The 27,813-nt window shown below is 55.8% G+C and overlaps 1 protein-coding gene across 12 annotated transcripts in view; it reads left to right on the top strand.

Annotated features, from left to right (window-relative positions):
* Positions 1-27,813, top strand: part of DAB2IP (DAB2 interacting protein) — a 196,951-nt gene that overhangs the window by 100,182 nt on the left and 68,956 nt on the right. For all 12 annotated transcript variants that reach the window (XM_082625373.1, XM_082625372.1, XM_082625370.1 and 9 more), the window contains one exon: positions 13,563-13,714. In XM_082625373.1, the coding sequence (XP_082481499.1) occupies positions 13,563-13,714 (152 nt within the window). The remainder of the gene's footprint in view (positions 1-13,562; positions 13,715-27,813) is intronic.

The raw sequence follows: 27,813 nt of genomic DNA, 5'->3' as shown, positions 1-27,813 counted from the left end.
GAAGGAACTGGCCCGGGGTCCCCCAGCCGGTGAGCGGCAGAGGTGGAAGTCAAGCTCTGGTCTACGAGTCCTGTTGTGGGTGTGAACTAACTTACTTTCCTCCCTCGCTTCTCTGCCTTCCTTTTTTCTTTCTTTTAGTACATTTTTAATCGGCACCAACTATGTTTCAGGGCCTGTGTGGGGCACTGACACAAATAGGATTAAAATGTAGGTTCTACCTGCAAAAATACGGCGGGTTTAGCTGGGGCTTGACAAAGTCATTTCCAGGCAGGTAAGGGGAAAGGACAGGCAGCCAGGACAGCCCCTGCGAAGGCCAGGAGATGGGAAACGGCATGAGGGACAGGAGACCCATGGCAGCACGTAGAGCAAACGGGATCAGAGGCCGAATTAACAGGAGTGTGGAGTCCCCAGAGAGGGAGGTGAGGGTGGGCCAGAGCTGGCCAGAGCAGACCTGGGGTGCAGTGTGTCCTTCAGAGCAGCGTACCTGACTGGGCTGGGAGAGTCTGGAGCTCCTTAAGTGGGCAGAGACCAGGACCAGGGTGGGGGATGAGGGGTGGGGAGCAAGCGAACAGCTTTTCCCAAGCAGGTTGTCGGGACCCCGTCCCCGCCCTCAACGTCTGAGCTTAGAATGTCCTTGTAGGTGTCCGTGAGGGCAGTGGTGGAGGGAGGAACCAATTCAAGGAGCCCTGGAATCTCCTGCCTCGTTTCGGGAGGTGCCAGCTTGGCTCGAGCAGCTTGGGTGGGAGCATGGAGCGGGGAGCAAGGACAGTCTCTGCACCCTCAACCACCCGTTTCTGCCCCCAGTGTCCTCTGGAGGTACCTCTAGGACACCCCTGTAAGGCCCTGCACGCAAGCCTGTTGGGCGGCAAGGAGTTGGATAAACTAGTCTCCACTAAGGTGTCAGTGGCTGACTCCCCAATCCCTGTATTATAGGTTCCTTGCACAAAAGGTACCTTATCAGTTGGAAGTTTGAGTCACAGTGGAACGCCAGGCTCTGTGACTGGCAGGTGGGATACTGTCTGGGGGTCGTTCTTCCTCTCTTCACACCTCCCTGGGTCCTGGGGATACAGTACTGGCTCTTCTCATAGGTCTACCTGGGATGGGGCAGGATTTGAATCTTAGCCCCATGGCTGCCCTCTGTGGGATCCCTCAGGCAAGGTCCCCAATTCTGAGCCTCTCTTTTTCCCATCTGTAAATGGGCACAGGAGTCCCTCACTCACAGGGTGGCTGTGAGGGCTCAGTGCCTGGCATTCAGCCAGTGTTCATGCCCTGCCCCTCTTTCTGGTGGGCGGGGCTCACCCTACCCCACCCTTGCCTCAGAGCCTCGGGTCCTCCCTACCGCACCCTTCCTCCTGCTGCCCCCCCGAAATGACATTGCCCCTGACAGAGCTTCTAGGGCTTGGCTCTGACACCAGGCTCTGATACCAGAAGGTCTAGAGGGGGTGAAGGGGTCCCTAAGAGACCAGAGACCAAGTTCCCAGGTGGTGAGTACAGATGGAGGTTGGAGGTGTCCATGCAGGGTGGTTTCTGCCCAGTTGGGGGCAGCAGAGGGCAGCAAGTGACTGACTGGACGGCAGCTCCCAGAGGAGAGTGGAGATCCCAGGGGTTTGTGTGCCCCCCACCCCGACCTTGGGGCCATGGGGGTCCAGCTAAACAGGCTGCAGAGCCCACTGCCAGGTAGAGGAGACAGCTCAAATCAGGAGCCCCTGTAGACAGCTGGGCCTGGCACTGTTGGCTGAGCTGACTGGGGTGGGTTGACCAGGGAGCTGGGGGACCTCTGAAAGGGGACCCTCATCAGGGACATGGAGGGGGGCAAGATCTGAAGCCGAGGCAGCCTTCCAGCAGGAGGAAGGGGGTTGAGGGGCCCAGTGTGTAGGCTGGCACTGTCTCTGCACCGCGGTCGCCAGGCTGGAGCAATAGACCCTCCATCACGGTTGTCCTCTGACGAAGTCCGGCTGACCTGGGTTCGAATCCAGGCTCTGCCAGCTCCTTGCTGTCTGCAGGAGGGCACAAGGAGGCAGGGGTCGGGCAGTCATAAAACCTGTTTTACACCTTCTGCTGGGTCAGGCCCTCTCCTGAGCCCTCACTGGGTAGCATCTCGTGATACCATGAGGCAGATAACACAAATCCCACTTTGTTTAAAGTGACAAAACCAAGGCAGATGGAGAGTGAAGAACTTGCTGAAGCTCACGCAGCTCGAGAGCCTAGATAGTGAATGTCTCACAGAGCCTGGCCCACAACACGCAGCTCAGTCTCTGCCGGCCAGTGTTGTTATTCTTTCCATTTTACAGATGAGAACACTGAGGCCCTGAGAGGGGAGGTGCGTTGTTCCAGGCCACACAGCCAATCGGGGACAGAGCTGGCACTCAGCCCCATCTTGTTCTGCTTCTGCCTTCAGCTGGCCTGGCCCTCACAGGTCAGAAGCTGCCTGTGCAGGGCAGACACCCTGGGTGGGAGGGAACTGCTCCCCTCTTCCCACTCCACCCTGTGTGGCCCCTGTAGGCCTTCCCCTCTCCTAGGGGACCCAGGAAACTGAGTGTGGGGGGCAGGGCTCAGATGCCTTTGCTCCCACCCCACCCCCATATGAAGAGGCAGTGATTGCCTCTATCACATCCAGTGGCATTTGGGTTGGATCGCAGACATAATTATATCTGAATCTTCGGGTGGGAATTGTTTCCAAAGCCAGGAGGCCCTCTTTGGAGGCGGCAGCAATGGCATCTGTTTCCGACACAAGGCCCTGCATGGGGATGAGTAACTTTTCCCATGGAATTGCTTAAAGAACATCTAAAATGAGCCATGATTGTTACTGCCCCACTCCAGTGCCTTCGATGGCTGCCAGGGAGTGGAATCCAGCTCCCCAGCTGGCATCGAGGCCCCCAGGCCTGTCCCAGCATCTGTATAGGCTGGTCCTTCTGCCCACACTTCCTCCCCATTTCCGTTCCTCGAGAGTTCCTCCCCTCCCCTGTGCTCCGCCACAGACTCCTGCAGACATCCCCTCCCCAGGCTCCAGTACATAGACGCTGTGACTTAACCGTCCACCGGACCTGGTGACTTTCTCAAGGGCAGGGACTGTTTCTGATTTCTCTGAGCCCCAGGCACTGGGGCAGGGCCTCACCTTGTCGCAGGCACCTGAGGGGTTTGTGGGCTGAAGGTATGTGAGAGACGCAGGGAGTGAATACGTCCAGTGCGTGAGTGCGGGGTGAGGAGAGGGGGTGAGTTTCCACCTGCTTGCTCTTGAGAGCCCACTGCATCCCTGAGGCGGAGTGGCCACCCGCGTGGGAGGAGGTCAGCACAAGTTACCCAGACCACCGCTGTCTTGCCTTGAAATTGACCTTGCCTCCACCCCATGATCCCTCAGGGGCAGGAGGCCCAGGTGAGCCTGGCTTGCAGACGGTAAATCAACCCAGGAGGAGAAATAGCCTATAAAATCCTCTCCCCAAATGGTGCATTTTGTATCCTGCAGTGAAAAGGGCTTTTAAAAGCACTGCTCACTCAGGTGGCTTTATGGGGCTGCCGCCCACCTCTCCCCTCTCCCTGCCGCTAGCATTCACTGGTCTCTGGGGCTGGAGCACCCTGGGGTCCTGGTGTTCCCTGGTGACTCCTGGTCCAGGGAGAAATGGGATAGCTCCTCTTCCCTGCCTTGATGCCCTGGGGCTATCCTCGGCCAGCTAAGTGCCTGGGAGGGCAGGGTGGCGTAGTCTCACCCAGCAGAAGCTCCCTGTGGCCCAGCACAGGGCCTGAAGTCCCACCGTTAGCACCCTTCCTTCACGCAAGCTGTTGTCTCCAGAAGGTCCCCTTGTCACTGGCAAATGGGTCACCAAGGAGGGGAAGGATGGCATGCCCAAGCTGGCAAGGGAGTTAGAGATCCTCTAGACCAATCCTCTCATTGTACGGATGGGGAAACTGAGTCACAGAGAGGCTAAGGTGCTTGCTCACAGCCTCAAAGTGCAGTAATGGAATTATGGAAGGTCTTGGGCTCTGGTGCAGACCACCTGGGTTGAACCCAGCTCTGCCACTTCCTGGCTGTGTGGCCTTGTGCAAGTAGCTTAATGTCTCTGAACCTCCATTTTCTCATCTGCACATTGGGTTCTGAGAATTAAACAAGGTAAGTCATGTAAAGCTCCAATACAGTGCCTGAAGCTTAGACGGAGCTTAATAAATACATGTGGCTTGCTCTTATTAATGCATTGAAATAGTTCTTATTATTGTTAATAGCAGAGCTAGGTTTTGAACCCAGATTTCTTGAGTCTATGCATGGTTTTCTTGCCACTTCTGCCAGGCAGCCTCTGTTGAGAGCGTTCGTTCACGCAGAGTGCACAGAGCATAGGACAGGGTCGCTCTGAGGGGGGATAAGCAGTGAGTCACCCTGGGAAGACTGGCCTGGTGCCGGGGCCCCAGTGACAGGGCCTGGAGGGAGGCAGAAGAAGACAGTAGAGAACCTGCTGCAGGGGTGTGGCTCCCTGAGGGAGCTGGTTGTCCCCCAGCCATGTGGCCCTCGTGCTGGACTCCCTGCTCTGAGGTCAGGACTGGCTGAGGGCTTAAAGAGCTGATGACGCGTGTGTGCCCATCCTGACCTCTGGGGTGGGCTTACGAGGCTAAGGCAAGCGTTGGCCAGCCAGAGGATTTATGGGAGTGAGTCACTCCCTGGCTGCTCTGGGTTATGACATCCCTGCTTGAGACCTTAGGAATGAGTGTCTGATTTCTGTTAACTGATGCCACTCAGTCCTGGGCACTGGCAGGTACCAGGAGGGTCTCTCTGTTGTCGTCATTTCCCCCTCCCACCTTCACGCCCCCACCTGCTTCCCAACTGCGTGCCCCCTCCGCCCTCCTCTAGACTCTCAGGGTTTCTAATGGGCCCCCTTGACCTGGGTGTCCTCTGTTTTGGGGAGGGGGTTGTATGTCCCATGTCGTGAGCCTGGGCTCGGGTGTGTAACTTGGAGGTCGGTGGGGTTTGTGATCACTCCGGGGCCCTCCGGGTCAGCCAGACCCGCTGCTGTCCTACCTCTACAATCTTTGCCTGTGCTGTGATCCTGCCTGGAATATCCCTATACGGCTGCCCTGCCCCCCATGATCTCAGCAAGCCCACCTGCTGCCTCACCTTCAGTGTTTCTATTATGCCTTCAAAAGCTGCCTCCTCCAGCAAGTCCACCCAGATTGACCCCAAGTGGAATCCCTTAAAAGGCCTCCCAGAGCACATTCTCTGCCTTTCTCCTTGTTCTTTTTTATTTGTTTATTCATTTAGGAAGTATTTACGGAATGTCTGCCAGGTGTCCAGCACTGGGGACCCAGGCCGCAATGGCCCCCACAGTCCTGTAGGGGAGGAAGGCATGAAATAAATGCATGTACAACTACGACTGTGATAGGTCTGCAGGGAGATATGGCCCAATCCGAGGGCATCTGGGAGGCCCCTGAGGAGAAGACTGAAGAGAGACTGAAGGGTGCGCAGGGCCCTCCGGGCAAAGGGGGACTCTGTTCTAGGAAGTGGCAATAGCCTGGGCCAAGGCCCTGTGGCAGGAGGAGCTGGCAGTTCCAAAAATGCCGCTGAAGCCACTGGGGCTGGAGCCCAGGAGGGAGATCATGAGGGGCCTTAGGCCTCACCAAGGAGCTAGGCCTTCATCCCAGGAGCCCAGGGGTGGAGCTGGTCCCTGGCAGGGTCTCATCTGTTTTTCCAAGCGTCCCTCTGGATGCTCTCAGAGAATGAACAGGGAAGGATGACAGGGTTGGGGACAGCCAAAGCAGCGAGGAGGCTCCCACAGGTGCCTCGGAACAGCCTGGGCCGCCTCTCCAGCTGGACCATGGGACCCCTGAAGGCAGAGAGCTAGCGCTTCTTGGGGCTCAGCACATGGCGAGGCTCAGGGAACACGCCCTGAGTGAGCCATTGACCAGCCCCCTTCTCCATCACAGGAGCTTTGGGTCCTAGAAGCTGCTTCTGTAAGCTGCTGCCTTCTGTTTCCTTCTGGCTAATTGCTGGGCCGTCCCCTGGTGACCGAGCAAAGTCTGAGCAATAAAAACGATGACGATGACGGTGGTGATGACAGTAGCTAATATTTTTACTGAGTGCTGGGAAATAGGCTAAGTTCTTTCCATGCATGACCTCACTGACTCGTTACAGCAGTCTGTGAGGTAGCTACTATAGGCCCCATTCTATAGAAGAGGAAACAGGCTCGGACAGTTAGGGCACGTGGTGGAACTCTCTACTACCATGCCTCTTGGGGGAGGGGGAGGAAAGGTATTTGTATTTTACCCAGGGATTCCTAGAAATCAAGGTAATCCTAGGACCTAAAGAGGTGTGTCAAATGGTGGTGTTTCAGGTGTGGTGATGGGCAGAGGAGAGATGTTTGGGTCAGGGGTCTCCAGTTCTGGGTAGGGGTGAGGCCCTGCAGAGCAACCTGCCCAGGCCTCAAGGCACCCAGAAACCACACATTTAGGGAGCTGTGAAGACAGTTTTCAGGGTGTCAGAGAAGCAAGTAGGTCGTCCTCGGAGATTGGCACAAAGTGAGGCCCTGTCTGCAGAGCAGGTGAAATTGTGGCGGCAGCAACATGGAGCCGCTTTCTCCCCTGCGGCCCAAGATGGGGGCTTGTGGCTCTTCGAGCTTACCCGGCCACTCTCCCTTCCTGCCATGGCTGTGAACGTGAGCGCGTGTGGGCGGTATGCTTGGCCTGGGTGTCAGCGTGACTCTGTGAGTACCTGATGACCGTTGAATATATGTGTAAATTTGTGAGCCTGTCTCAGTATATTTGTATGTTTATCTGTGCGTTTCATGGTTGTGTATGTGTGTATTTGTGTGTGTGCTGGTCCATGTGCATCTGTGTGTTTAGGTGTGTGTATCTGGTGGTGCCATGTTATGTTTAGACATGCATTTCTTTGTGGCCATGTCCCTCCCCTACATGTGCACCATCCATGTCCTTGAACCTGGGTGTGTTTCTCTCCCTGGGTACTTCTCCGTGTGAACATGTGTGGGTGTAGCTATCCGGGCAATATTTTAGTGCAAGAGTGATCCTTGAGTGTCAGGCTCCAGCCCCTCCCAGTCCTCACGGCTGGTGAATTGGTTCTCTTTGTGTGATCTGAGGAGTCTGGCTACCTTCTCTGGGTAAGGTGGAGTGTGGAGGTCTTATGTTCAGAGGAGCGCCGGCATGGGCTTCGTGAGGGTTCTGTGGGCTTAGGGTGGCCTGTGAGTAGGTGGCCACTGGGAAGGCACCAACTTGATCCTGGCTTAAAATTCCTCCCACCTTTCACCTGTCACAGTGTCTGACATTCCACCGTTACTGAGTTATTCCCCAACTGGGACCCGCTTTGGTGGTGCGTAGCTCCCAGGGGAGGAGGCCAGAGAGACCTGGCAGCTTGCTGAGGGTAGAGCCCCAGGAAAGGGGAAGAGGGCAGGAGGAATTGTGCATCTGAAGGATTCGAGCAAAGCCACAGAAATTGCTGGTACTGTTAGTGCCAAATGTGGGAGAGCCCAGCTGTGAAAGGCAGCTGCTCTAGCTTTAGAGAACCATCAAATATCAGCACTGGAAAGGAGCGTGGTGATCACCCAACCCAGGCCCTTGGAGTACAGATGGGAAGACTGAGGCCTGGAAAGAGGAAACATGGGGAGCCTGGGAGGTTCTGGAAGCATTCTGGCATTGCAAAGAGCACTGGGCAAGGAGAAAGGGGACCTAGGTCCTGCCACGGGTTTGCCACTGCCCTGCTCAGTGACTCTGGGAAAGTCCCCCTGCCCTCTGGGCCTCGGGTGCCTTATCTGTATCATGTGGGCATTGGCCTGGCGGGCGGCTCTGGGCACTCCCAGCTCTCACGCTGCTATCTTAGAATAACATAGGACTCCTCACCACCCCCAGCCCCTTCCTGAAGCCTCTGCCAGGGTACAGTGAGGTGTCCCTACCAGCCTGCCAAGGTGTCAGGTCTGCCTGCCAGCCTCTGAGCCGGGCAGATCTCCTCTCCTGGGGCTGAGAGAGGCGGTGATATCCGGATGGGATCTTCCCCTCCCTTTCCTGTTTATTTAGGTGTGCTTTTGGCATTTGCACAGAGCCTAAGAAAGAAATTGAGAGACATGCCTGTTAAGAGAGCCTCCTTCTTTGAAAGATATCTGTTTGGGTGCAGGCCTTAGAAACGGCCACAGAGGAGAAGCTGATCCGGGGCCGAGGGAGGGCCATGGGGTTCTACCTTCACCCTGAGCACTGTCGCAGGTCAGGCCCACCCACCCGTCTGCAGTGACCCAGAGTTGGTTTGTTAAAAGGGAGAAGGTGATGAAGGCAGAATTGAGGATGCAGGACCAAATAGATGATGGAGTTGGGAGCTGGTTGAGCACCTACTATGTGCCATGCATGGTGCTGAGTGCTTTACACTCAGGTGAGAAGGTGGTCTCACTCAGGTGAGACCAATGGTGACATGTGACTCCCAGGTGCCCAAGTGGTGTTGCTGGAATACAAACCTATGGCCCCCCAAATGCTGCCTCCTGGATGGGGAGTGATGCACACGTGAGGATGGGACTGGGCAAGTCTCCCCTCCCTGAGCTGCCAGGTCCTCACCTGTGAGCCCCAGGTGACAGCCCTGCACTCAGGGAGAAGCCCACCTTCCCTTCTTTCTTCTCTCCCCCAGGCCCAGCATGGTACCTGGGGCATGGGGAGGAGGGGCTGAACAGTCACTTCCGTTCTGGCCTTTGACGTGTGTGTGTGTGCGCACACGGCTGTGTGTGTGTGTGGGGGGGCATGTGTGCATGTGTAAGAGGATCCCTGCCCTGCCTGCTCAGGGGCTAGAACTCTCCTGGGTACAGTCCCAGCTCTACCGCCTAACAGCTCTGCCACTCTCAGCAAGTAGCTTAAATTCTCTGAGCCTCTGTTTCCCCACTTGAAAACCCCAAACATCCTTCTGAAGCACATGTCCTCACGAGGATTCCTGATAAGAGGCATCGGGTCCTCCTAGGCATCCCCTCTGCTCTGGCTCCGGATGTGTTCCGTGAGTGCCCCTGGCAGAGCAGGAGCCTGGAAATTGGTAATTTATCAGCATCGTCATCACATGGAATGGATTGAAATGGTGAATGGAGAAATCACGAGTCTGGAATTCTGAAAGGCCTTTGAGAAAGCTTCCCAGCACTTCCTGGAGAAGCAGCACTGTGGCCGGGGTCAGTGTGGGGGCAGAGAATAGGGATGGGGGAGCAGCCGACAACTCGGGTCCTGCAAACCAGAGACCCCATGGGCCTCTGTCCTCAGCTCGGGACTTTTCTTGCACTTTGGTCATTGACATGGATGGAAGCCCAAGGGGCTTGGACCATTGACATGGATTAGCTGGGAGGGAGGACATCTGCATGGGCAGTGAGCTGTCACGGAGGTGGGCAGAGGCTACAAGGGCTGTCCACACCCTGTCACCAAAGGGCTGGGGGTGGTGACACCAGGCAGCAGCCTCGTGCAAAAGTCCCTGGGGCCTTAGTTGACCTAAGCACAGTGGCACAGCTGCCTGAGAAGCGCAGGGGAATGGGGCTGTGTTAGCAGAGACACAGCGCGCCATCTGGGGAGGGGGCAGGCTTGGTCCCCGCGGACCGTGCAGGCGCCTTGCTGAGCTTTAGACATCAGACCCTGCGCCAGTGAATGAAAGCGGAGGCCTCCACCTGTGCGGCTCCACCTGCCCGAGCACTTTGAACCTCCAGACGGAGTCTCTGTGAGGTTGCTTTAGAAGAGAAGTGCTTGTTTAAAAGAGTTCAAAACTACCAAACCGAGTGATATTCTGTGGCTCCAGGATAATTTTTGCAAGCACATTCATTCATTCACTAGGCATGACACCAGCCCTGTCCCCACTGCCACGTTGCTTTCAAGCTCCTCAGAGAGCCCAGACAGACTCCCACCTGTGGTGGTCACATACCTCCTTGGGGCAAAAATTCGTGGCTGTATCAGAGCCAACCTCAGTAATAATAATAATAAAGCTGGCGACTACTGTGTTTAGTTGCTTAGTATTTACCGTTTTACTGGGGATAGCTTACCTCATTTAATCCTTCCCACAACCCTATAGAGAACGTATCATCCTTAACCCATTTTACAGATAGGGACACTGAGGCTCAGAGAGGTCCAGTAATTTTCCCACAGCTTATCTGAACTAAGATTTGAACACAAGCAGTGTGAGAGGACTTCAGCTGGCCTGAGGGGTGTGAACAGCGGGGCTGGAGTATGTAGTCAGGGCCTCCTGGAGAAGGTGGATAAAGTCAGGCCCTGGGGGTGTGGAAGGGGAGGGGATCCAGGGCTTTGTCTGTCCTACTTAATCCTCACTGCAGCCCCCACCCAGTTCACAGAGAGGTGAGGGACCTTGCCTACCATCTCACCGCCAGGGGTCTATGGAGCTGGATTTGAGCCCCATTTGTTGGCCTCTGGCTCCCAGCTCTCAGCCACCGGGCTGTCAGTGGGGTCCACGGCAGTGAGCATCGAGAACCCTGTTTTACTGAAAGAAGGGATGTGATTTGCCCACTGCCCCTCACTAAAGGTCGACTTGGGTCTAGAACAAGATTTTCTGACTTGAAGGCCAGTCCGTCCCTCTTCCTGAGTTCAGGGCTGCAGCTGCCTCCAGAAATCATGTCCTGGGACCTGCCCATGAAGGGACAGGAGAAAAGGCTCGTCTCCCTTCATCCAGGGCTGGGCGAGGAGCCACCCCTGTCCCTTGACCCAAAGAAGGAGGTCAGTAAGCAAGCTATGCGGCTAAGCAGGGCAGGGAACTGGAGTCCCGGGTCTCTGATTAACCTTGCTATGTGACCTTGGGAAAGACCTTCCCCTCTCTGGGCATTATTCACCCTTGTAATACAGTCTTTTGGATCTGAGTCCCCTTCCAGCTGTGGCTTTCTGGGATAATGAGCGTTTGTTAAGCCTGCCATATGTAGAGCCCTGAGCTGGGTCCTCTGGGGGACATAAGGTCCTCCATGGTGGATATATGTGGTGAGGTGGGGGACAGGTGAGCTCCCTGTCCTTTTGTTATTCTGTACACTGCTCACCTCATAGTGTTCATGTTGGTCTTGGTCACTATGCGTAGCACATAGTAGGCTCTTGACAAACGGTGAATGAATGATATTATAGAGAGTTTGAGTCCCCAAGGTCATGGTCAGTTTGGGGAGGTACATTCAGAGTAGGCTTCAAGGATGCTTACAGGTAATGTTTATCAGAGGAGCATTAAGTGTAGCCTTGATGGTGGGGGTGGGGAAGATGAAGTGATACTGTCCCACTCAACCTCTTAGAAGGATGAAAACTTTTTGTTTTTTAAACTCAGGGATAGGATAAAGCTGTCCATATTGCTACATAATGAGCTCCATAAATTGTGAAACATGCTTTGTGGTTCTTTGTACCACAAGAGTGTAAAAAATTGTGAAATTTTAATCAGTGTAGAAAATAAAAACCAATAAAAAGTACAAGCCCATTGGGGGAACTTGCTTGACAACCACACCTGCGAGAGAAGAACCCATCCAAGTTAGCCAGGTGCATACCCCCTCCCCCCACACCTGCCAAGAGGCCAAGGTTGGGAGAGCCCAGAGCTTATTCAGGGGTGCAGGTCCCTGCCTTCATGCTGTGTCTCCCAGAGAGCCTGCTGTCCCCCTGGCCCACCACCATTTGTGGTCCCTCTGCATTAGGCCTCGTCCTGTCTGTGCGTCACCACTCGGGAAGAGGGTCCCTCCTGTAGTCTCTAACCCCTAAGAGATAATTGTTAAACTGTAACTGATTAGAGTACCTTGATGGGTGATACCAAGCTGTAGAGGTGAGAGGCATTTGGATTCCACTGCCTGGAAACGCCTGAATAAGGTGGCATTTCAGCTGGGCCTTGAAGGATGTGCAGAATTCTGACAGGTGGCCACAGGGATAAGCCTTCTATGGATGGGAGAGATTGAAGGGGAGGAAAAAGTAGGGGCAGAAAGATGGGAAAAGGGAAAGCTTGAAGAGGGTGGGCAGAAGCTTTTCCTATGGGAAAAGCTCTGACATTAGGCAGGTCTGAGAGCTGTGTGTCCTTGGGTGAGTCATTTCACCTCTCTGAGCAAAGTTTCTTCATTTTCAGAAAGGGATGTTTCTCTGTCATTTCTGTTTGTGTGGGTGACATGAGATGATGGGTACAACCAATACTTGCTCTCATCAGTCTCGGGTGCTAGGGCCATAGAGGTGGACAGATCCAGTAAGGGCGTGGACTACAGCAAATGTCCAACTCTCCCCCCAGAGCAGAGAGGGCCACCAAGCCTACCCTTTATTGTGTGACGGATGAAATATGGTGTTCAGATTGTGAACAACATTAACTCTAAAATGAGTTAATATCCCATTCCCTTCTCTCCTTACATCACCTGGGATTGAGGCTGGGGTGGGTGAGTCCCCAGAATCCCTCTCAGACACCTCCACCCACAGGGAATCCCTCTTCCTGCAGTTTTCCTCTCCCTCCAACTGCCTGAGGGTACCAAGTCCAGAACACCCCAGGCTGTGGCCCCTTGAGCCCCCAAATCTACCCCAGGGTAGACTGGTTCAACCTGCTGTACTGCACGCTGTCTCCTCCCTGTCTCTTCCATTAGACCCGGAGCTCTGGGGGCTGGGCTCAGCTTAGGTTCTGGTCTCAGAGTCCAGCGCAGTCTGATAGACGCATGAATGGCCTAATGGGGAGGTCCCGCTGAGGTCTGTCATACTCCTCCCAGGAGTGGACCCCTACCCGCCATGGGTCATGAATGGGCCAGCAGGCAGCAGTCTCTCTAGAGAAGGTCCAGCCTTCCCTCAGACCTGGCTCCAAACCTTGAAGCACGCAGTGGGGGTACTCAGCAAACCCTTCAGCCCCTCGGCCTCTCCTTGAGCTAGATACTAGGTCACCCTGTCCCCAAGGTGGTTGCCCCTGCTGGGGTACAACGGTTCCAGGCAAAGGGCTCCACCCCGAGGGCCTGTGACAGTCACCTGCGAAAGGAAAGACGCCCAGGTTAGGGGTCCAGGGGTCCAGGGTACCAGCTGCGCTAGCCGGCCGTTCCTCAGAGGACCGGACGCCTGCTCGCAGAGCCTTAGTTTCCCCCATCTGTACCACCCGGGCTGAGAGCATCGACCTCGCGGGAGGCGCTTTGGCAATCCAGGACCGGGAGGGGGGCGTGGACTCCTCCAGGTGGGTGGCGGTGTGTGACCTCGTTACTGTAAGAGGTGAGGAGGCCGCCGCCGCGGAGGCCGCCGCCGCGGAGGCCCCCCGAGGGTCCCCGCCCCTCTGCAGCCCCGCCCCCTCAGCCCCCCGGGGCTCCCCCGCCCCCGCGCCCGGGGGGCTCGGGCGTCCTCGGTCGCGGCCGGCGCGGCTCGGCTCTGCGTCGCCATGGCAACAGCGGCTTAGGGGGCGGGGGCGACGTGGCTGGCTGGCTGGCTGGCGGCGCGGGGTGGGCTGGGCCGCGCTGCGCGGGCCGGGCCGTCGGCGCTCGGTCGGCGGGCGGGCGGCGCGGGCCGCGAGGTGCAGGGGCCAGCCCGAGCCCGCGCCCGCCCTCGGCCGCACGGCCGCGCGGCCGCCCGAGCCAGGGCGCGGGTTCCACGCGGGTCCCGGGCCCGCCGCCGCCGCGCTAACCCCGCCTCCCTTCCCCCTCTTGTCGCCCCGCGCGCAGGGCTTCCTCAGCCGCCGCCTCAAGGGCTCCATCAAGCGCACCAAGAGCCAGCCCAAGCTGGACCGCAACCACAGCTTCCGCCACATCCTGCCGGGGTTCCGGAGCGCCGCCGCCGCCGCCGCCGCCTCCGCCTCCGCCGCGGACAATGAGAGGTGAGCCCGCCGTCGCCGCCGGCCCGGCCTCCGCGCGCCGCCGCCCCGGGATGCGCCCCGGAGGGCGCGGGGACAAAGCGAGAACCGGGCTGGGGCGCGCTGAAAGCGCGAGGGCACCCCACGCCGCCTTCCGGCAACTTGTGGGGCCATCTCGGACGGGGGCGGGGCGCGACGGGAGGACCCTTCTCACTCCCCCAGGGGTGAGGACCGGGTGCCCGAGCCTCGGGGCGAGGCCGGGAGTGAAGTGCCCTCGCCGAGAAGTCCTGCCTCGCCTCGCCGAGGTGGGCATTGTTTCCCGGGCGGTGCAGTGCCCGGAGCTGGGGACAGAAGTGGCGCCTCCACCCCAGGATCCATCCCCTGTCTCTGGAGCCCTTGAGTGTGCGATACAAAAGGCATTTCGGCTGGGTTTTGCGGAGACCCAGCGGTGACGAAAACGGTGAACATCTGGAGGGGAGGAACAGGGGGCTGGGCCGCTTAGGGGGCACATCTGCTGTAAGTAGGGCGCGTGCTCCACTGGGGGCTGGGGCGAGCAGAGCGGGCAGTGCCTGAGGCCAAGGAATAAGGGCCTCATCCTTTCCAGCCCCGGGCAGCTGCTTCCCTTCTTCACCTCTCCACTCCCAGGGGTGTCTCCTATTCCCTGTTTCCTTTTCCTAGGCAAGCCAGGAGCAGGTGTGGAAATTCCAAGGGGAGGTGGCTTGTGGGGCAGAGGAGGAGAAGAGAGGAGGTGGTTCAGCCTGCCAGGAGTCACTGGCAAGGAGTAGGCTTCAGCTCGCAAGGGCAAGCCCTCCTGTCTGCTTGCGGGGACACCGGGCGGACACAGCCTCTCGGGGCCCAGGTCCCCCCTCCTTGAGCCGTGCCAGCCCCAGCACCTTTCTGCTTGGGCACAGCATGGTGGTGGATTCTGGTGCCAGTTAGAACGTGTTCCTGCTCAGCTAAGTGGAGGTGAAAGAACGAACGGGCAGGCAGCAAGGAGCCTTTTCGGCATTCAGCCCCAGCATCTCAGGCCCCTGGCATCTGCCTTCCTTCATAGGGCTGTGCCCCTGTGTATGATTGGTGAGTTGGCACTCCCTGTAAGGGAGGCACAGGTAGAATGAAAATGTCTCTCCCCTCCCCCTTGGTTCCAGCAGGCAGCGGAGTACAAGTTATAGCCCAACTCCTGCCCAAGGTTGAGTGACTGTTTAACTGACCCCTAGCATCTTCCCGAAGAGTACTCTTTCCACTCTCCAGGAGAATTACTAGACCTTTAATTTTCATCAGCCCGGAGCTGCTCTCGCTAATGCATCCTCACCACTGCCTGCAGCTGGTTTGCTGCCCCAGCTGCCAAGCCCAGCCCGAGGCAGGACCCTCAGCCTTTTTCTGATGGCCGTGGTGCCCCAGGGGACCAGGCGTGCCGTGGCAGGAAGATTTAGCCAGGCCAGAGCTCAGCGCTGGGTGCAGCCACTGCGTCTTTGAAAATCTCGGTTCCCATCTTTGTTATTGTCTGGGCGGCAGGCCACCCGGTTTGCTGCCTTCCTCCCTCCGCCCGGCCCCTTCCTCTGGCTTTCTTCCCCAGGAACATGCCCTTCTCTGCGCTTTCCTTGGTGGGGGTCAGGAACCTCTGCACCCGCATACAGGGCCTCGTGTACGTACCCAGTTTTGTGTGCATGTGTGGGCGTCCGGGGAACAGGAGAGATGGCAGGCGGTCCGGCCTCTGAGTGTGCCTGCCCTCCTGGGAGCAGACAGCGTGCATGCCATGTTTACCTCCCTCCAGCAGGAAGCCTGCACGGAGATGCCGGCGAGCGCTCGGCTGGCAACCCTGGCCGGAGGTCAGGGCCTGGCTGAGATGACCTGGAGCAGGTCCTGCCCAGCTTGGCCTCAGGTCAGCTTTGCCACATGCCGGAGAGGCACGGAGGGGGGTGGGTAGGGAGTAAGACTACAAGTCTGTTTCTAGAAACGGTGGTAAATGGTAGCGGCTGGAGCAGAATGTCACTGACAGTGGTGTGGAATTGTCTTATTAATTTTCTATAAACAAAATCTGGCTTGGTGGCTTCTCTGGCACAGGAAGGGAGCCCAGACTTCCTACGGACAGGCAGAGAGACTGAGTTTGAAGTCCTTCTGTCCAGCCTTGGAGCGGCAATGGGCTTTACTCGGACTGGGGTCTTCTGATATGCTGCTTTGCCTGGAAGTAGATTTATCGGCTGCTGGTGGGATGGCTGGGCAGGTGTTTCTCTGGGGCATGAGAATCTGGGCAGTCCCTGGATTCGCCCTGTTTGGAGTTGAGTGAGTCAAGCCAACTCTGGCGACCCCCCACCCCCACCCCCCAAGCTCACGGCCAACGCTGGGTGAGTGGAGAGGCACCTCCCCCCGCTCTGCCGTGGGGTGGTGGTGCTGCTGAAGGCTGGGAGGACAGAACGGCTGCCTTTGGCTTGGCTCGTGAGACCCCACTGGGCTGGCTCAGCAGTGAGGAGGGCGTTGACTCCTGGCTCCATGGGACCCCACTGGGCTGCCGTGCCTCTCCCTGGGAAGGGGGCAAGTGCAGAGACAGCGGCCTCACTGAGGCCCATCTGGGCACGGGAAGGGGGCTGGGGGCCTCTGGGGTGGCAGATATGAGCCCCCGTGGCCGCCTCATGGGGAGAAGGAGCACAGGGAACTCAGGGGTGGCCACTTGGGTTCTGACTCTGGATGAATCTGTCTGCTTTATGGCTGCTGAAGCGGCTTTGTTGCACGCTCTCTGTGCTGGGGAGGTTATTTTCTTTTTGCGCTGGGATTCTCTCATCTGGGAGCTTTTTTTTTTGCGCCGGGATTCTGTCCTCTGGATTCTCTCATCTAGTTGGCTCCATTCTGGGATCTTTCAGCTCCCTGGGAAAGGAGTCTGCTCCAGGTGTGGAGACGCTGAAGTTGACTGATGCGGGGAGAGGGCTGATGCCTGGTTGTGAGGCTGGGGTCAAGCCAGCCAGGGCTTGGTGGGCACAACTGGGCTCTGGGGTCCCCGAGGGCCACAGGACAGTTTGAGCCTTTGTACTTACTTCCCTGAAAACCAGCCTGGGGGAGGTTCCCAGTCGGTCTCCAAGATCACTGGACCCCTCAATGCTTATTTCTCCTTTGGAGGTTTTGGAAATAAGCACCAAGGACAGGTAATCATTTCCCGTGGATAACAGAAATGAATGCCGCTCGGAGGCTTTCCAGGTGAAAGGTGTGCTGGCAAAAGCACTTCTGTTTTGCAGGCTGGAAATCTTCCTGCTTCATTTACAAGACTGTATTAATGTTGGTAAAAGCTATCTCGGATGTGGTGCTTCTGCCTTCCCAGAAGATAATTTCCAAGTCACTCATTTATTTATTAATGTTGCTGAGTAGCTAGGAGGGTCAGCTGGCAATACTGTGCTTTCCTCATTTTTTTTTCCCTCCCTGATACTGTATCTGGGTGACTCTGGCCCTCCACACAGGCGGGCAACCAGGTGCAGTTACCCAAGGCTGATATGTGTGGAGTGAGAGATTGATTTCCCTTACAGGGAGTATGTGTGTTGCCTGGAGTTCCCACACCTGAAAGTTACTAATGGTAGGGTTCCAGGCAGTGTAAGACTAGGGAGGGAGATAATTTGGAAGTGGGGGGAGGGGGCTTTCAGGGACCCTCACCCGGCCCTGAGTAGGCAGGAATCAATTCTACCCCTTTGGGTGAGGCATTCCTTGGTGGGAGGAGAGGAAGCTTGATGAGGAACAGGAAAAATGGAAGACAGAATCTGTTTTCTGTTAACAGTAGGTGCAGGAAGGGCTGGGCACCCAGGCCTGGGTTTTCTCCACTCTCTCCTTCCCCTGCTGTAGACAGGGAGAGCCTGGTCCTTCTCTGCCTTCCCTTGGGTGATGTTGAGATGGTTGGGCATCTTAGTCTCTGGGAATAATGGGAAGTATGTGATCTTTGGATTTGAAGCCAGGCCTTCCTGGGGCAAGTCACTTAACCTTTCTGAGCCTCAGTTTGCACATTGGCAAAATGGGTCTGATGATAATAGTGTCGTTGGAACCGATAGTAATATATTCAGCATGTGTTTAATAGAAAATGTCTGTCCTGTTCAGTACTGTTTCCTTAGCAACTCACACTGGGTCTTACACGTTTCTTAAATGTTTCTAAAATTTTATTAAATAAGTTATAACACGCGAGAGCGGTTAGACAAGTGTGTTTTAGGTTTTCAGTAAGTGGTAGCTAATATTGGTGGGGAACAGGCCCCTCTCTTGGTAAGCCTCCGTTTTCTCATCTGCAGTGTGGGAATAATAACATGCAATCATGCGGTGTTATTTTGAGTTTGAGAGATAATACTCGATGTTGCTGTCCCTCATAAGGTGAAAGCGGCTGTACAGAGGATCATTACTGCTTTGAACACAAGAAATAGCCAAGTGGAATGACCCTGGTTCTTGTCTACACCTGGGAAAGCAAACCTCTACTATATGTTTTAAAAATTAACTTGTAAAGTTCACTGTTCCATCTGATGTTCAGGCCTTACTTGTTTTTAGTAATTTAGGCATTTAGGTTATGTCTAGTTTTTCTTTATTAAAAATGGTGCTGGTATTTAATCCTTGAGTATGCATCATTTATCTACATCTGTGATTGATTTCATGAGGTAAAGTCTTAGAATTACTAGGTCAAAGAATATGAACAGTTTCAGGTTTTTGATAAAAATGCCTCCCATCGAGAGCCTGTAGTAATGATTTTTGAGGGTGCTCACCTGTTTCCTTAGACCTTTAAAAACATTGGGTGTCATCATTAACACAATCTTTGTCATTTGTATAGGCAGACAAATGGCATTTCTTTGTTATTTGCATTTCTTGCTTGTTAGTGATTGAACCCTGTTTTCCTGAGTTTAATGGCCAATAGTGCTGCTGGTTTTGAGTCTTGTCTGTTCGTGTCCTTTGCCTTCTGAACGTTCTGGCAAGTCCCTCGCAGGAGTCTTGGTTACTCTGTTTGGCCTTTCTCAGCTCTGAGAGGCCTCATATAGGTGGATCTTTGTTAAATGGGTCTCTGTCTTCCAAGCGGTATGGCCAGGAATTCATTAATTACCTGCAAGGAATGCTTCCCAACTCCCCCCTCCCCTGCTCTCCTCTCCATAAGAGAATCAGATTTAATTCTTAATCCGATAATTATCATAAGGAGGCCTGGCATTTCCACAGCACCTTGAAAGGCCTTTCACCATGCAGAATTGGTAGGTGGTGAAGGGACTGTTAGATTCAGGGAAACTGAGGCACATGGTCAAAGCTGTGGTGGTGGGACCATTACAGAAGCCAGGCCTCGTGACCGTGTCCCGACCCCTCTGCAGCATTGTACTTGGATCCCCATGGGCACCTTTGGGGCAGGGCTGACTGGAGCCCCACTAACGAGCACATGATTCTGAGCCTCATCTCCAAAGGGAGGGGAAAGCCACAGAACATGACCCAGACTTGGAGAAGAACCAATTTATTTTTGCTTTCTCATTTTTATCGCCCTCCTTTTAGATCTGCAGCTCCCTCGTGTATCTTCCAGAGCTCTGAGCCGGGCAATATTTTTAGGAACGGTGGAAATTAGCTAGTGAGAATGTGATCAGCCCCAGGCTGGGGTTTTAAAAGCTAGAGAAGCCTTTTTTTGTACAAGTGTCTGTAGGCATGTGTACATCCATGAGTGCGTGGTTTTGTATGTCTTACAAGTACGCATCTGCCCTCGTGAAGGTGTGTGCGCGTTATATGTTAAGTGTCTTTGTACATGTCTGTGCATCTGAAATGAATAATCGCATGTAAAGCATTTGGAACAGTGCCTGGCACTTCAAATTGGGTTGGACCACATGAAGTGGCTGTTTTTGTAGGTCGAATATGGACATACGGTTCATTCTAAGTGCTCAATGAGTGCTGGCTACCGTTCTTACTGTGTCTGTTTTCTTATGTGTACGTGTCTACTGGCATGTGCGTGCGTGTTTACATACATCCTGTTTCGCCGTGTGCGTGGCGTGTTCTGTGTTTGTGCTCTCACATGTGCACATGTGTGCATCTGTGTGTGTGTGTGTGCAGTTGCTGTCTGGGCGTGTGGCCACCGAGCTGGCCAGTTTTGTGAACAAACTGCCTGCCTTCTTGGGGAGAGCCTCCCAGGGTTCAGCATATTCCCCAGGCCATCAGGACAGCCACCCTCTGAGTCCCCTCATGCCTTTAGGTGCCTGCAGAGCGCAGGCTTGGGTGCCAGGCCTGAGGGGTGCTGTGGGTGAGGCCTTTTGCATTCTCCCAGAGTAACCCTGCTTATTTCCAGGTCCCATGTCTGAGGATATGCAAATTGACTCTTTAATGGAATTCCTTTGCAAAATATTACTTGAACCAGAAAGTTAATTACCAGGCTCTAATTAATGGCTATTTTAGAGGGCCACAGAAGCGAGCTGGAGATCATAGGGAGACCGAAAAGGCAGGAAGGAAAACATCCAGCTCCCACAGCTGGCGTGTGACTCCTTCCCAGGTGGCAGGGCCCACTTAGCTCCTTCCCCACCCGCCCTCCTGGGTGACTTGGTGTGGGTGAGTGGAAAAGCGCCCCTTGCTAATGCTGGGTCTCCTGGCCGACAGTCCATCTGCCTGGGCCTGCCTGCGAGGAGTGGCTTGGGCCGCATTCCCAGCCTGGGGTGGGGTATGCGAGTGGCCGCGGAGAGCAAGCCCGGCTTGGCGGATTGGCGTGAGGCTGTACCACTCCTACCCCCACCCTCTGATGCCCCGGAGCAGCCAGGCGACATGCCTGAGGCCTGTGCTATGGACGGGACAGTCACCGGGCACTCTACAGTGAAACTAACCCCTTTGTTACTCCTCTAGCGGCCTTTGGGCTGCTGCCTATGGGACCCCTCCTCCCAATTCCAGAGTTTGAGGCAGCTTCTCAAAGGACCAGCTCTCCACCAGGGGCGTGCTTCCCCTCATGATCACAGAGCTCAGTGTAGAGTCACCTGTGATCCTGCCCACCCACCTCAGAGGACAGGCTGAAAGCCCAGAGGAGATGACTGTGATGGGAATGATGTGCAAGTTGCCCCTCCCAGCTGGGGGCACCAGGAGGGTGGCCTGTGTTACTGTCCCCTCCTGGGACAGAGGGAATCTCCGTCCTCTGTGGGCATGTGTGAGCCTGTGGGTGGGCACACAGCATCTCACACATACTGGGGGCACAGCCTGGGCTGCCCCCCAGGTCCTGCCTACAGGCCACAGCACATGCCCCCCCGCGTGTGCACATGTAAGAACCTTCCTTGGCAACTGGAAGCCAGGTCCCTGTGGAAGCCACCAGTTGTGCACCAGAGGTCCCCTCTGAGCCAGGCAGGTGGTGCGGTGAGGACCCAGGGGCAGGAGAGGGAGACGGGATCCCGCCTGCAGGGTCCTTGGCAGCTTATCTGGGAATACTCTGTGCGTTCCTGGGGAAGGTAAGAAGTGACCCCAAGGTTGGAGGTCAAGCCTGATCCTGGGGGTGTGCCAAGAATGGGGCGTTCCCCAGATACCCCGACTCGCACCCGCTCAGGAAGCCTGCGTGCACCTGACCCCTGGGGTTGTCCCCTCGAAGGCCGCGGCTGATGGCGGCCTGGGGCGGGCTGCTGGGAGGAGGCCTGAACACAGCACTTTGTGCTTTGGGGAGGCACTGAGGGTCTGCCTGGTGATTAACTGCCAGGAGGGGAGGGGCCAGAGGGCAGCCTCCAGGATGCCTTCGCATTCTCCCAAAGGCGCCTGAGCAGGGCTCTGTCGCCCCACCTCCTGCCGCCCCTCCTGCTGCCCCTTGTACCTGGACTGCCACAGGCCAGGCTGGAGCGCAGGAACCTGCCTCCTGGGCCTGCTGCACTGCTAACTCGGAAGAGCCACAAGTCTGTCTCCCCGTCTCTCCAGGGGCGCTGGCGGGCCAGGAATTGGCCCAGATTGAAGGTTGGGTTTGCACTTTTCCCCACAGCAGGCGCTCTGTGGGGTGAGTTACTCCTTGTCACCGTGAGCCCCTGCCTCCCTTTTCTGGTAGGCAGCCCCCATGGGGGAGCTGAGGGGTCCCGGCTGGCTCTGGCCAGGGCCCAGTTAACCCCGGGACCGTCGCCTGCCTCGGCTAGCCCTGACCTTTCTCCCAGCCCTTGTTTGCAGGGCCTGGTTGTAAAAGAGCACTTCGGGTAGAAATATAGATGCCACCGTGGTAGCACAGGCTCTAATTTGATGCGACATTGTCTTGGGGAGTTTTCATACTGAGGGCAGTAAGTTAGTGTAGCATCTCCCTGTGCCCAGGGACTAAGGGGAAGTTAATTTCATGCTGTCTTGTTGACATTCGCAGTGGAAGCTTCCTGTTGCAGCTGCAGACTGTTAGCATGTGAAGGATGTGTGCGCCCAGCAATTACTATTTCCGGCTGGGGAGGAAATTGATTAATAGATTGTTCACAGCCCCAGCCCTCTACTCCTGTTACCCTTCTTTCCCCCTTTCCATCTTCCCCAGATTTCATCAGGAAACTCAGTCCCAGAATTGGCTCTGATAAAACCCCACTCTTGTCTTGGAAGCGGAGGGCCTGACCCCTGAGCAGGACTGACCAGCCCACCCCAGGCAGGACCCCTGATAAAATGTAGATTCTTGGGCCCCACCTAGACCTTCAGAATTAAGACTCTGGTGGAGTACTCATGTTTCCCCGAAGTGTGAGAACCACTGCCCAAAGTTTGTTCCTCCTGCAGAGGGCAGGACCGTGTCCCAACTGTACGCCAGCCGCTTGCCTGGGCGCTGCTGTGTTCTTATTGATTCCTCATAGTAAGAGGGTTTTTTGTTTCTCATTTCACAGACGTAGAAACTGAAACTCCAAGAGGGGAACATGACTGGCCCAAAGTCACACACTGGGGGACCCCATGCCTAGGCGATCCATTCCCTGGTTGAGGCTTGGAATCTTCCCATGAGCGTGCCGTGCCCTTTCTTATTAAGGTGGTGATGTCTTTTGAACTAACCTTACCCCTCCTACAGGCGTGCCAGGAGCCCGCCTGTGCTTGCCCGGGGCTCCCCGCTGTAAAAAGCACTTTCACACTGGTGTTCTAGATCTCCTAAGGGCGCCTGGAGCAATTAGGGCATTTATGACTATGGTCTGCATTCTACAGGCAAGATGGGGGAGACTCAGAGAGGTGAAGGGGCAAAGTTGGAGTTGGGACTTGTCTCCTAGCTCCAGGTCCAGTGCTTGGCCCACCTGAGCCACTGAGGCCCGTTGCTCTGGCCGACTTCCCAGTGACAGGTGGTTCAGAGAGGTGTAGTCACTCCTCTCTGGGGTCACCAGGATCAAGTGAGGGGCAGTAATGTGATTCAAGCCCAGGTCCACTGAGTCAAAGCCCATAGGACAGGACTAGCCAATGTTTCAGGCCTGGACCAGGTGCCCTTGGCCCCCACCTGGGAGTGGAGCTCTTTAAGCACAGCCTGGAGAGTCTCAGCTCAGGGATGAGAGTGGCTGTCTGTGCAGAGGGAGAGGCCAGGTGGCCTAGGCTGTACCCCCAACTGAGGAGGCCGGATGCCCGCTGAGATTGGGAGAGAAAGATGGGGGAGGGTGGGGCAGGGGGAATCTGGGCCTGTGGGCCATGGAGCTGGAATTTGAACCCAGGACTGCCTTCCAGCCCCATCCCCTGCGCTGCCAGCTGCTGGGAGGTCAGCAGGTGTGCTGGGGTGAGCCACCCGGAGCTCAACTGACTTCTTCTCTTTGAGCCTCAGTTTCTCCATCTCAGCAAAACAAAGTCCAGTGCCCAGGACTCTGGGATTCCTGGAGGGGAGGTACCTAGCACAGGGTAGCGTCCCGTCTTTCCCGGCCTTTGCTGCACCGCCTTCAGGTCGTGAAGTCCCTGGAGGTGACGTGGGGTGGAGCCATGGTAGCAGGTGGGACAGGAGGCCTTTCATCTCGGCGAGCTTCTCTGAGTGCTGCGATATCGCCACCACCCACCAGCCACTACCCTGCGTGGCCACCTTTGATGGGCCGGGCTCCTTTCCTGCATTTTCGCACGTCATCCTTACGCCAGCACTCTGAACGATATTACTCTCCTCATTTTACAGAGAGGAAAACTGAGGCCCAGAGAGACTGAGCCCCTTGCCCAAGTCACACGGCTCGTAGGTAGGATCCAAACCCAGGTGGACTGGCTTTATTATCTAAGTCTCTGCCATCAACCACTATTCTCATGGTCTCTGTTTTCCAGATGACCCACTCAGTCAGTAATACCATCACTAACCTACCTGCCATTTATGGAGCGTCTGCTGTGTGCCGGGCACTGTGCACGGTCTGTACGTCATCTCTAATCCTCTTGACTACCCTTGTTTCATCCTCCCTCCATTTTACAGGTGCTGAAACTGGCCTCAGAGGGGTAAAATCACTTATCGGGGATTACCCTTGTGATGGATTGAGAATCTAGGTCTCTTTGGACTCAAAGCCAAGGCCCTCTCCAGTCTAATAGTTAACATGCAGGACAGATCCTGTGGGCCAGGCCTGCTCTCAGCCCTTCACAGAGAGGAACTCACTCCATCCTCACAACAGCCCGCGTGCTACCCACTGTTGTTATCCCTGGTTTCCAACCAGGAAATGTGAATTGCACAGCTGGAATGGCAGAGGTAGGATTCGAACTCAGGGAGCCCGGCTCCCAAGTCGGTGCTGTTAACTACTGCCCAGTGCTGCCCTCTCCCTGTTTTACAGATGAGAAACGGAGGCTCCAACAGGTAAAAGCCACTTGTCCCTATCAGACAGTAGGTGGGTGGCATAGACGGGATTTGCACCTAGATGTTTCCAGAGTGTTTTACCGTCTCCCACAGGAAAGAACATGACAGCCACCAGAGGGGCCTGGGGGAGCGTCCCGGGGCCACCCCGAGCTCTGAAGGAGGCTACTATGGGTGCTAAAGTCCTGAGGGGGCGTGGGGTGTGTGTGGCAGTGGAGGCGGGCCTTCCTCCTGGTCTCAGTGGGTGGGGTCCCCAGGCTGTGAGGGTAGGGCCGGCTTGGTAACTGCCCCCCGCATTGGCAGTTGCTCAGTGATTACAAGTGTGTCTTCCTCCTTGGGCCCCTACCTCTCTTTTCCTCCTGGCAGAGCTAATGAGCCATGGCTGCATTTGGATCTGTTGATTTATGATCTTGGGTGAGGTGGGGTCGGTGGCAGAGGTCATGGGTGGGCTCACCAGCCGTCCTCCCCAGGTCAGCACGTTGAGGTCGCTTGCATCACTGCCCAGGTGGATGAAGGGAAAGCAGTGATGATGGCGGGCAGGGCCTCCCAGCCCAGCCTTTGCTCTGCACGTGTGGGTAGACAGGTGAGTCTGGCACCGAGACCTCCGGCTAGACTGGCTGAGGGGGTTGCTGATCGTGCAGCCAGGCTCCCAGCCGACCCAGCCCTCTGTGGACCTGAGATGGTGCTGGGCACCTGCACAATTGCCAGGCCCCGGGGAGGGGGCGGAGGCGGGGCTGGGTGGTGGCAGGGCCACGGGCGGCCCTTCTGACCGCCCTGCCAGCCTGCCTGAGGTGGTCGTGTCTAGCTGCCCTGCGCACGTGAAGTTCACATTTTTGATGATGGCTGTTTATGAGAGTAGTGAAAACCTACACCACAGGATTTCAGGGTCAAGGGGTGATGGACCTGGCAGGGGATTTTGTGAGCAATCTGTCCAGAGTTTATCAAACTCGGTTCCTGGTTCCTGGAGGTGAGACTAGATGTTCTCCTCCGCAGGTGGCATGGGCATCCTCACTCTAGGCCCTGAGAGGTCCTGCAGTAAAGAAACCAGTTGCACCTTGTTTAACCCAGGGTTTCCTGTCCCCCACCCCGAGAGCAGTAGCATTCTGCAGAACATTCTTGGGTAAACGCTAATCTGAGTTGTTACCTCTCCTTAGAAGCGTACATTTAAAGAGAGAACTTTGGAAGTATTCCATGCCTTTAGGGCCTACCGGAGCAAGCCTTGAATGATGGCATTGCTGGCCTAGCAGTAGCTTTGGGGGTATTTTCTTTTTTTGGAAAAGGCATCCCCAGGTTTTCAGAATCTTTCCTCAAAGCAGCTTCTAGCTCTTCTGTGTGTGGGATGGGGCCTGGCTCTGGTCAGAGCCCTCTGTGGGCCCAGAACGTGGGGCGTTTCTTCCGCCTTTCACGGGCTGGGTGGCTCCCTTCTTGTACTCAGCCGCTTGGGCTCTGGGCACCCCCTCCCCGCAGACTCCTGCAGAAGACAGCAGTTGGGCAGAGGCTGCCCACTGATTTGCATAATTGCACTGTTCCCTGAATAATTAATAAAGCTCTGTCCTTGCTGGGAGCAAAGTCTGCACCATTATGGATGGGTTTGCCGGAGCTCTTCCAGGGAGCCCATCGTTCCGGGACTCGTCGGCCTTGCCTGGCATGGAGCCCCCCAGAGGGAGGACAGGCACTGGGGTGGAGGGGGTATGTCCGTGCAGCGCCACAGCAGCACTGTGGGCGGGGCCGGGCGTGCCTGCTGCCTTCTTCCAGGATCCACAGATGGGGTCTGGGCACACGGGATTTGGGATTCTGCAGACTCCCGCTTTCTGTGGCCCCGCAAACTCTTCCACGCTGAAATATGGTCAACGGTTGTGGAGTCTTAGCCCCGCTTTCAGGTAGCCTGGACGAGGCCCTGCTGACCCAGAGGGTAAGGGCAGTCATGGTGAATTTTCAGACAGGAGCAGGGAAGGGGGAGGCATTTCTGCTTGAGGCCTTTCTTCTTCTTTAATTCCTCCAAGTTTCTTGGCTTGTTAAGGTCAGGGATAGCCTGGGAGTGACTCCTGTTTGAGGTTTCTAAGTCCCTTTTTATGTTGTTTCGTTGAAGTGAATTTTCTCTCTGGGCATGTGGATTTGTCTCCCTGTCGTGCTAGAAAGGGAGGCTGAGGACTGGGTCTGCTTCTGACTTGTACTTGACATTGGGAAAGGTCCTATAGTCTTTCCAATGAGGGTTGTAGTCGAAAGGCCTTGCTTTCTTCCCTATGTCCCCTGGTCGTTGTCCAAAGCACCCGTAGGAGAATTTCTCAGACCCGATCCCATGGAACACCACATCCTTGCAGATGTTAATGGGCATTTGTGATGAGGGGATTCTGTAGTCCAACAAACAGGTCAGGGAAGCAAAGCAAGTAAATTTCTTCAGTGCTTGACTCCTGGGAGCCTTTGCTATACTCATGTGCATCTGGGTATACAGGAGGTGTATAGGATGCCCTGCTTCCCATAATCATGGACTATCCAGGGTCTGCTTGCACATCGCCATTAATGGGAAGATGCCACCCCATTGCTGGGCAGTGCCAGCTCTTAGAAACCTTCCCTTTTGTTGAGCTTCCCTAGCCAACATTTATGTAGCACTTTATTTATTTATTTTTTAATTAATTTGTTTATTTAATTTTGGCTGCGTTGGGTCTGCGAGCGGGGGCTTCTCTTCATTGCGGTGCACAGGCTTCCCATTGCGGTGGCCTCTCTTGTTGCGGAGCACGGGCTCTAGGTGCGCGGGCTTCACGTGCTGCAGCACGTGGGCTCAGTAGTTGTGGCTCACGGGCTCTGGAGCACAGGCTCAGTAGTTGTGGTGCACAGGCTTAGTTGCTCTGTGGCATGTGGGATCTTCCCAGACCAGGGATTCAGCCTGTTTCCCCTGCACTGGCGGGCGGATTCTTAACCGCTGCGCCACCAGGTAAGTCCCTATGTAGCACTTTATCATTTACTGCTTGGCCCTCGTAACAGCTAAGGAGGTGCCAGAGCAGGCATTACATTCCTTTTACAGATAAGGCAACTGAGGCTCAGAGAAGGTCATTATTCCACCCAAAGCCGCATAGATGGTGGCAGAGCTGGTATTTAAACCCATGTCTGCTAGCTGGACCTTCAGCTCTTTCCCTTGGCCATCAAGAAGCTGTTTGCTCCCTGGGTTAGGCTAGTGTTGGTCCCTAGGACCTTGGGCACCTGTTGCCCCTACAGCCCCCATCCCAGCTTGCCTCGAGTGAGCTTCTGGGAGCGGGAGGTGGGAGGAAAGCTAAGCTCTTGTTTGATAGGATCCTCTCAGCAGTGGGGCCTGGTTTGGGAGCTATTCGCAGATATCATAGATGCTCCGCTCATCAAACCATTCCTGACTCTCTTTTCTTCTGCCCTTTTTATAGGCAGGGGATGTTTGAAGTGCCCCACGAGCTGGGCAGGCACTTGCCTGGGCTGGTGGTGGTGGCCAGGGGGTGGA

Source organism: Mesoplodon mirus, assembly GCF_964341445.2.
Source record: "Mesoplodon mirus genome assembly, chromosome: 1".
NCBI lineage: Eukaryota > Metazoa > Chordata > Mammalia > Artiodactyla > Ziphiidae > Mesoplodon > Mesoplodon mirus.
The sequence above is the reverse complement of the archived record's forward strand: the minus strand, read 5'-3'. Positions and strand labels throughout refer to the sequence as shown.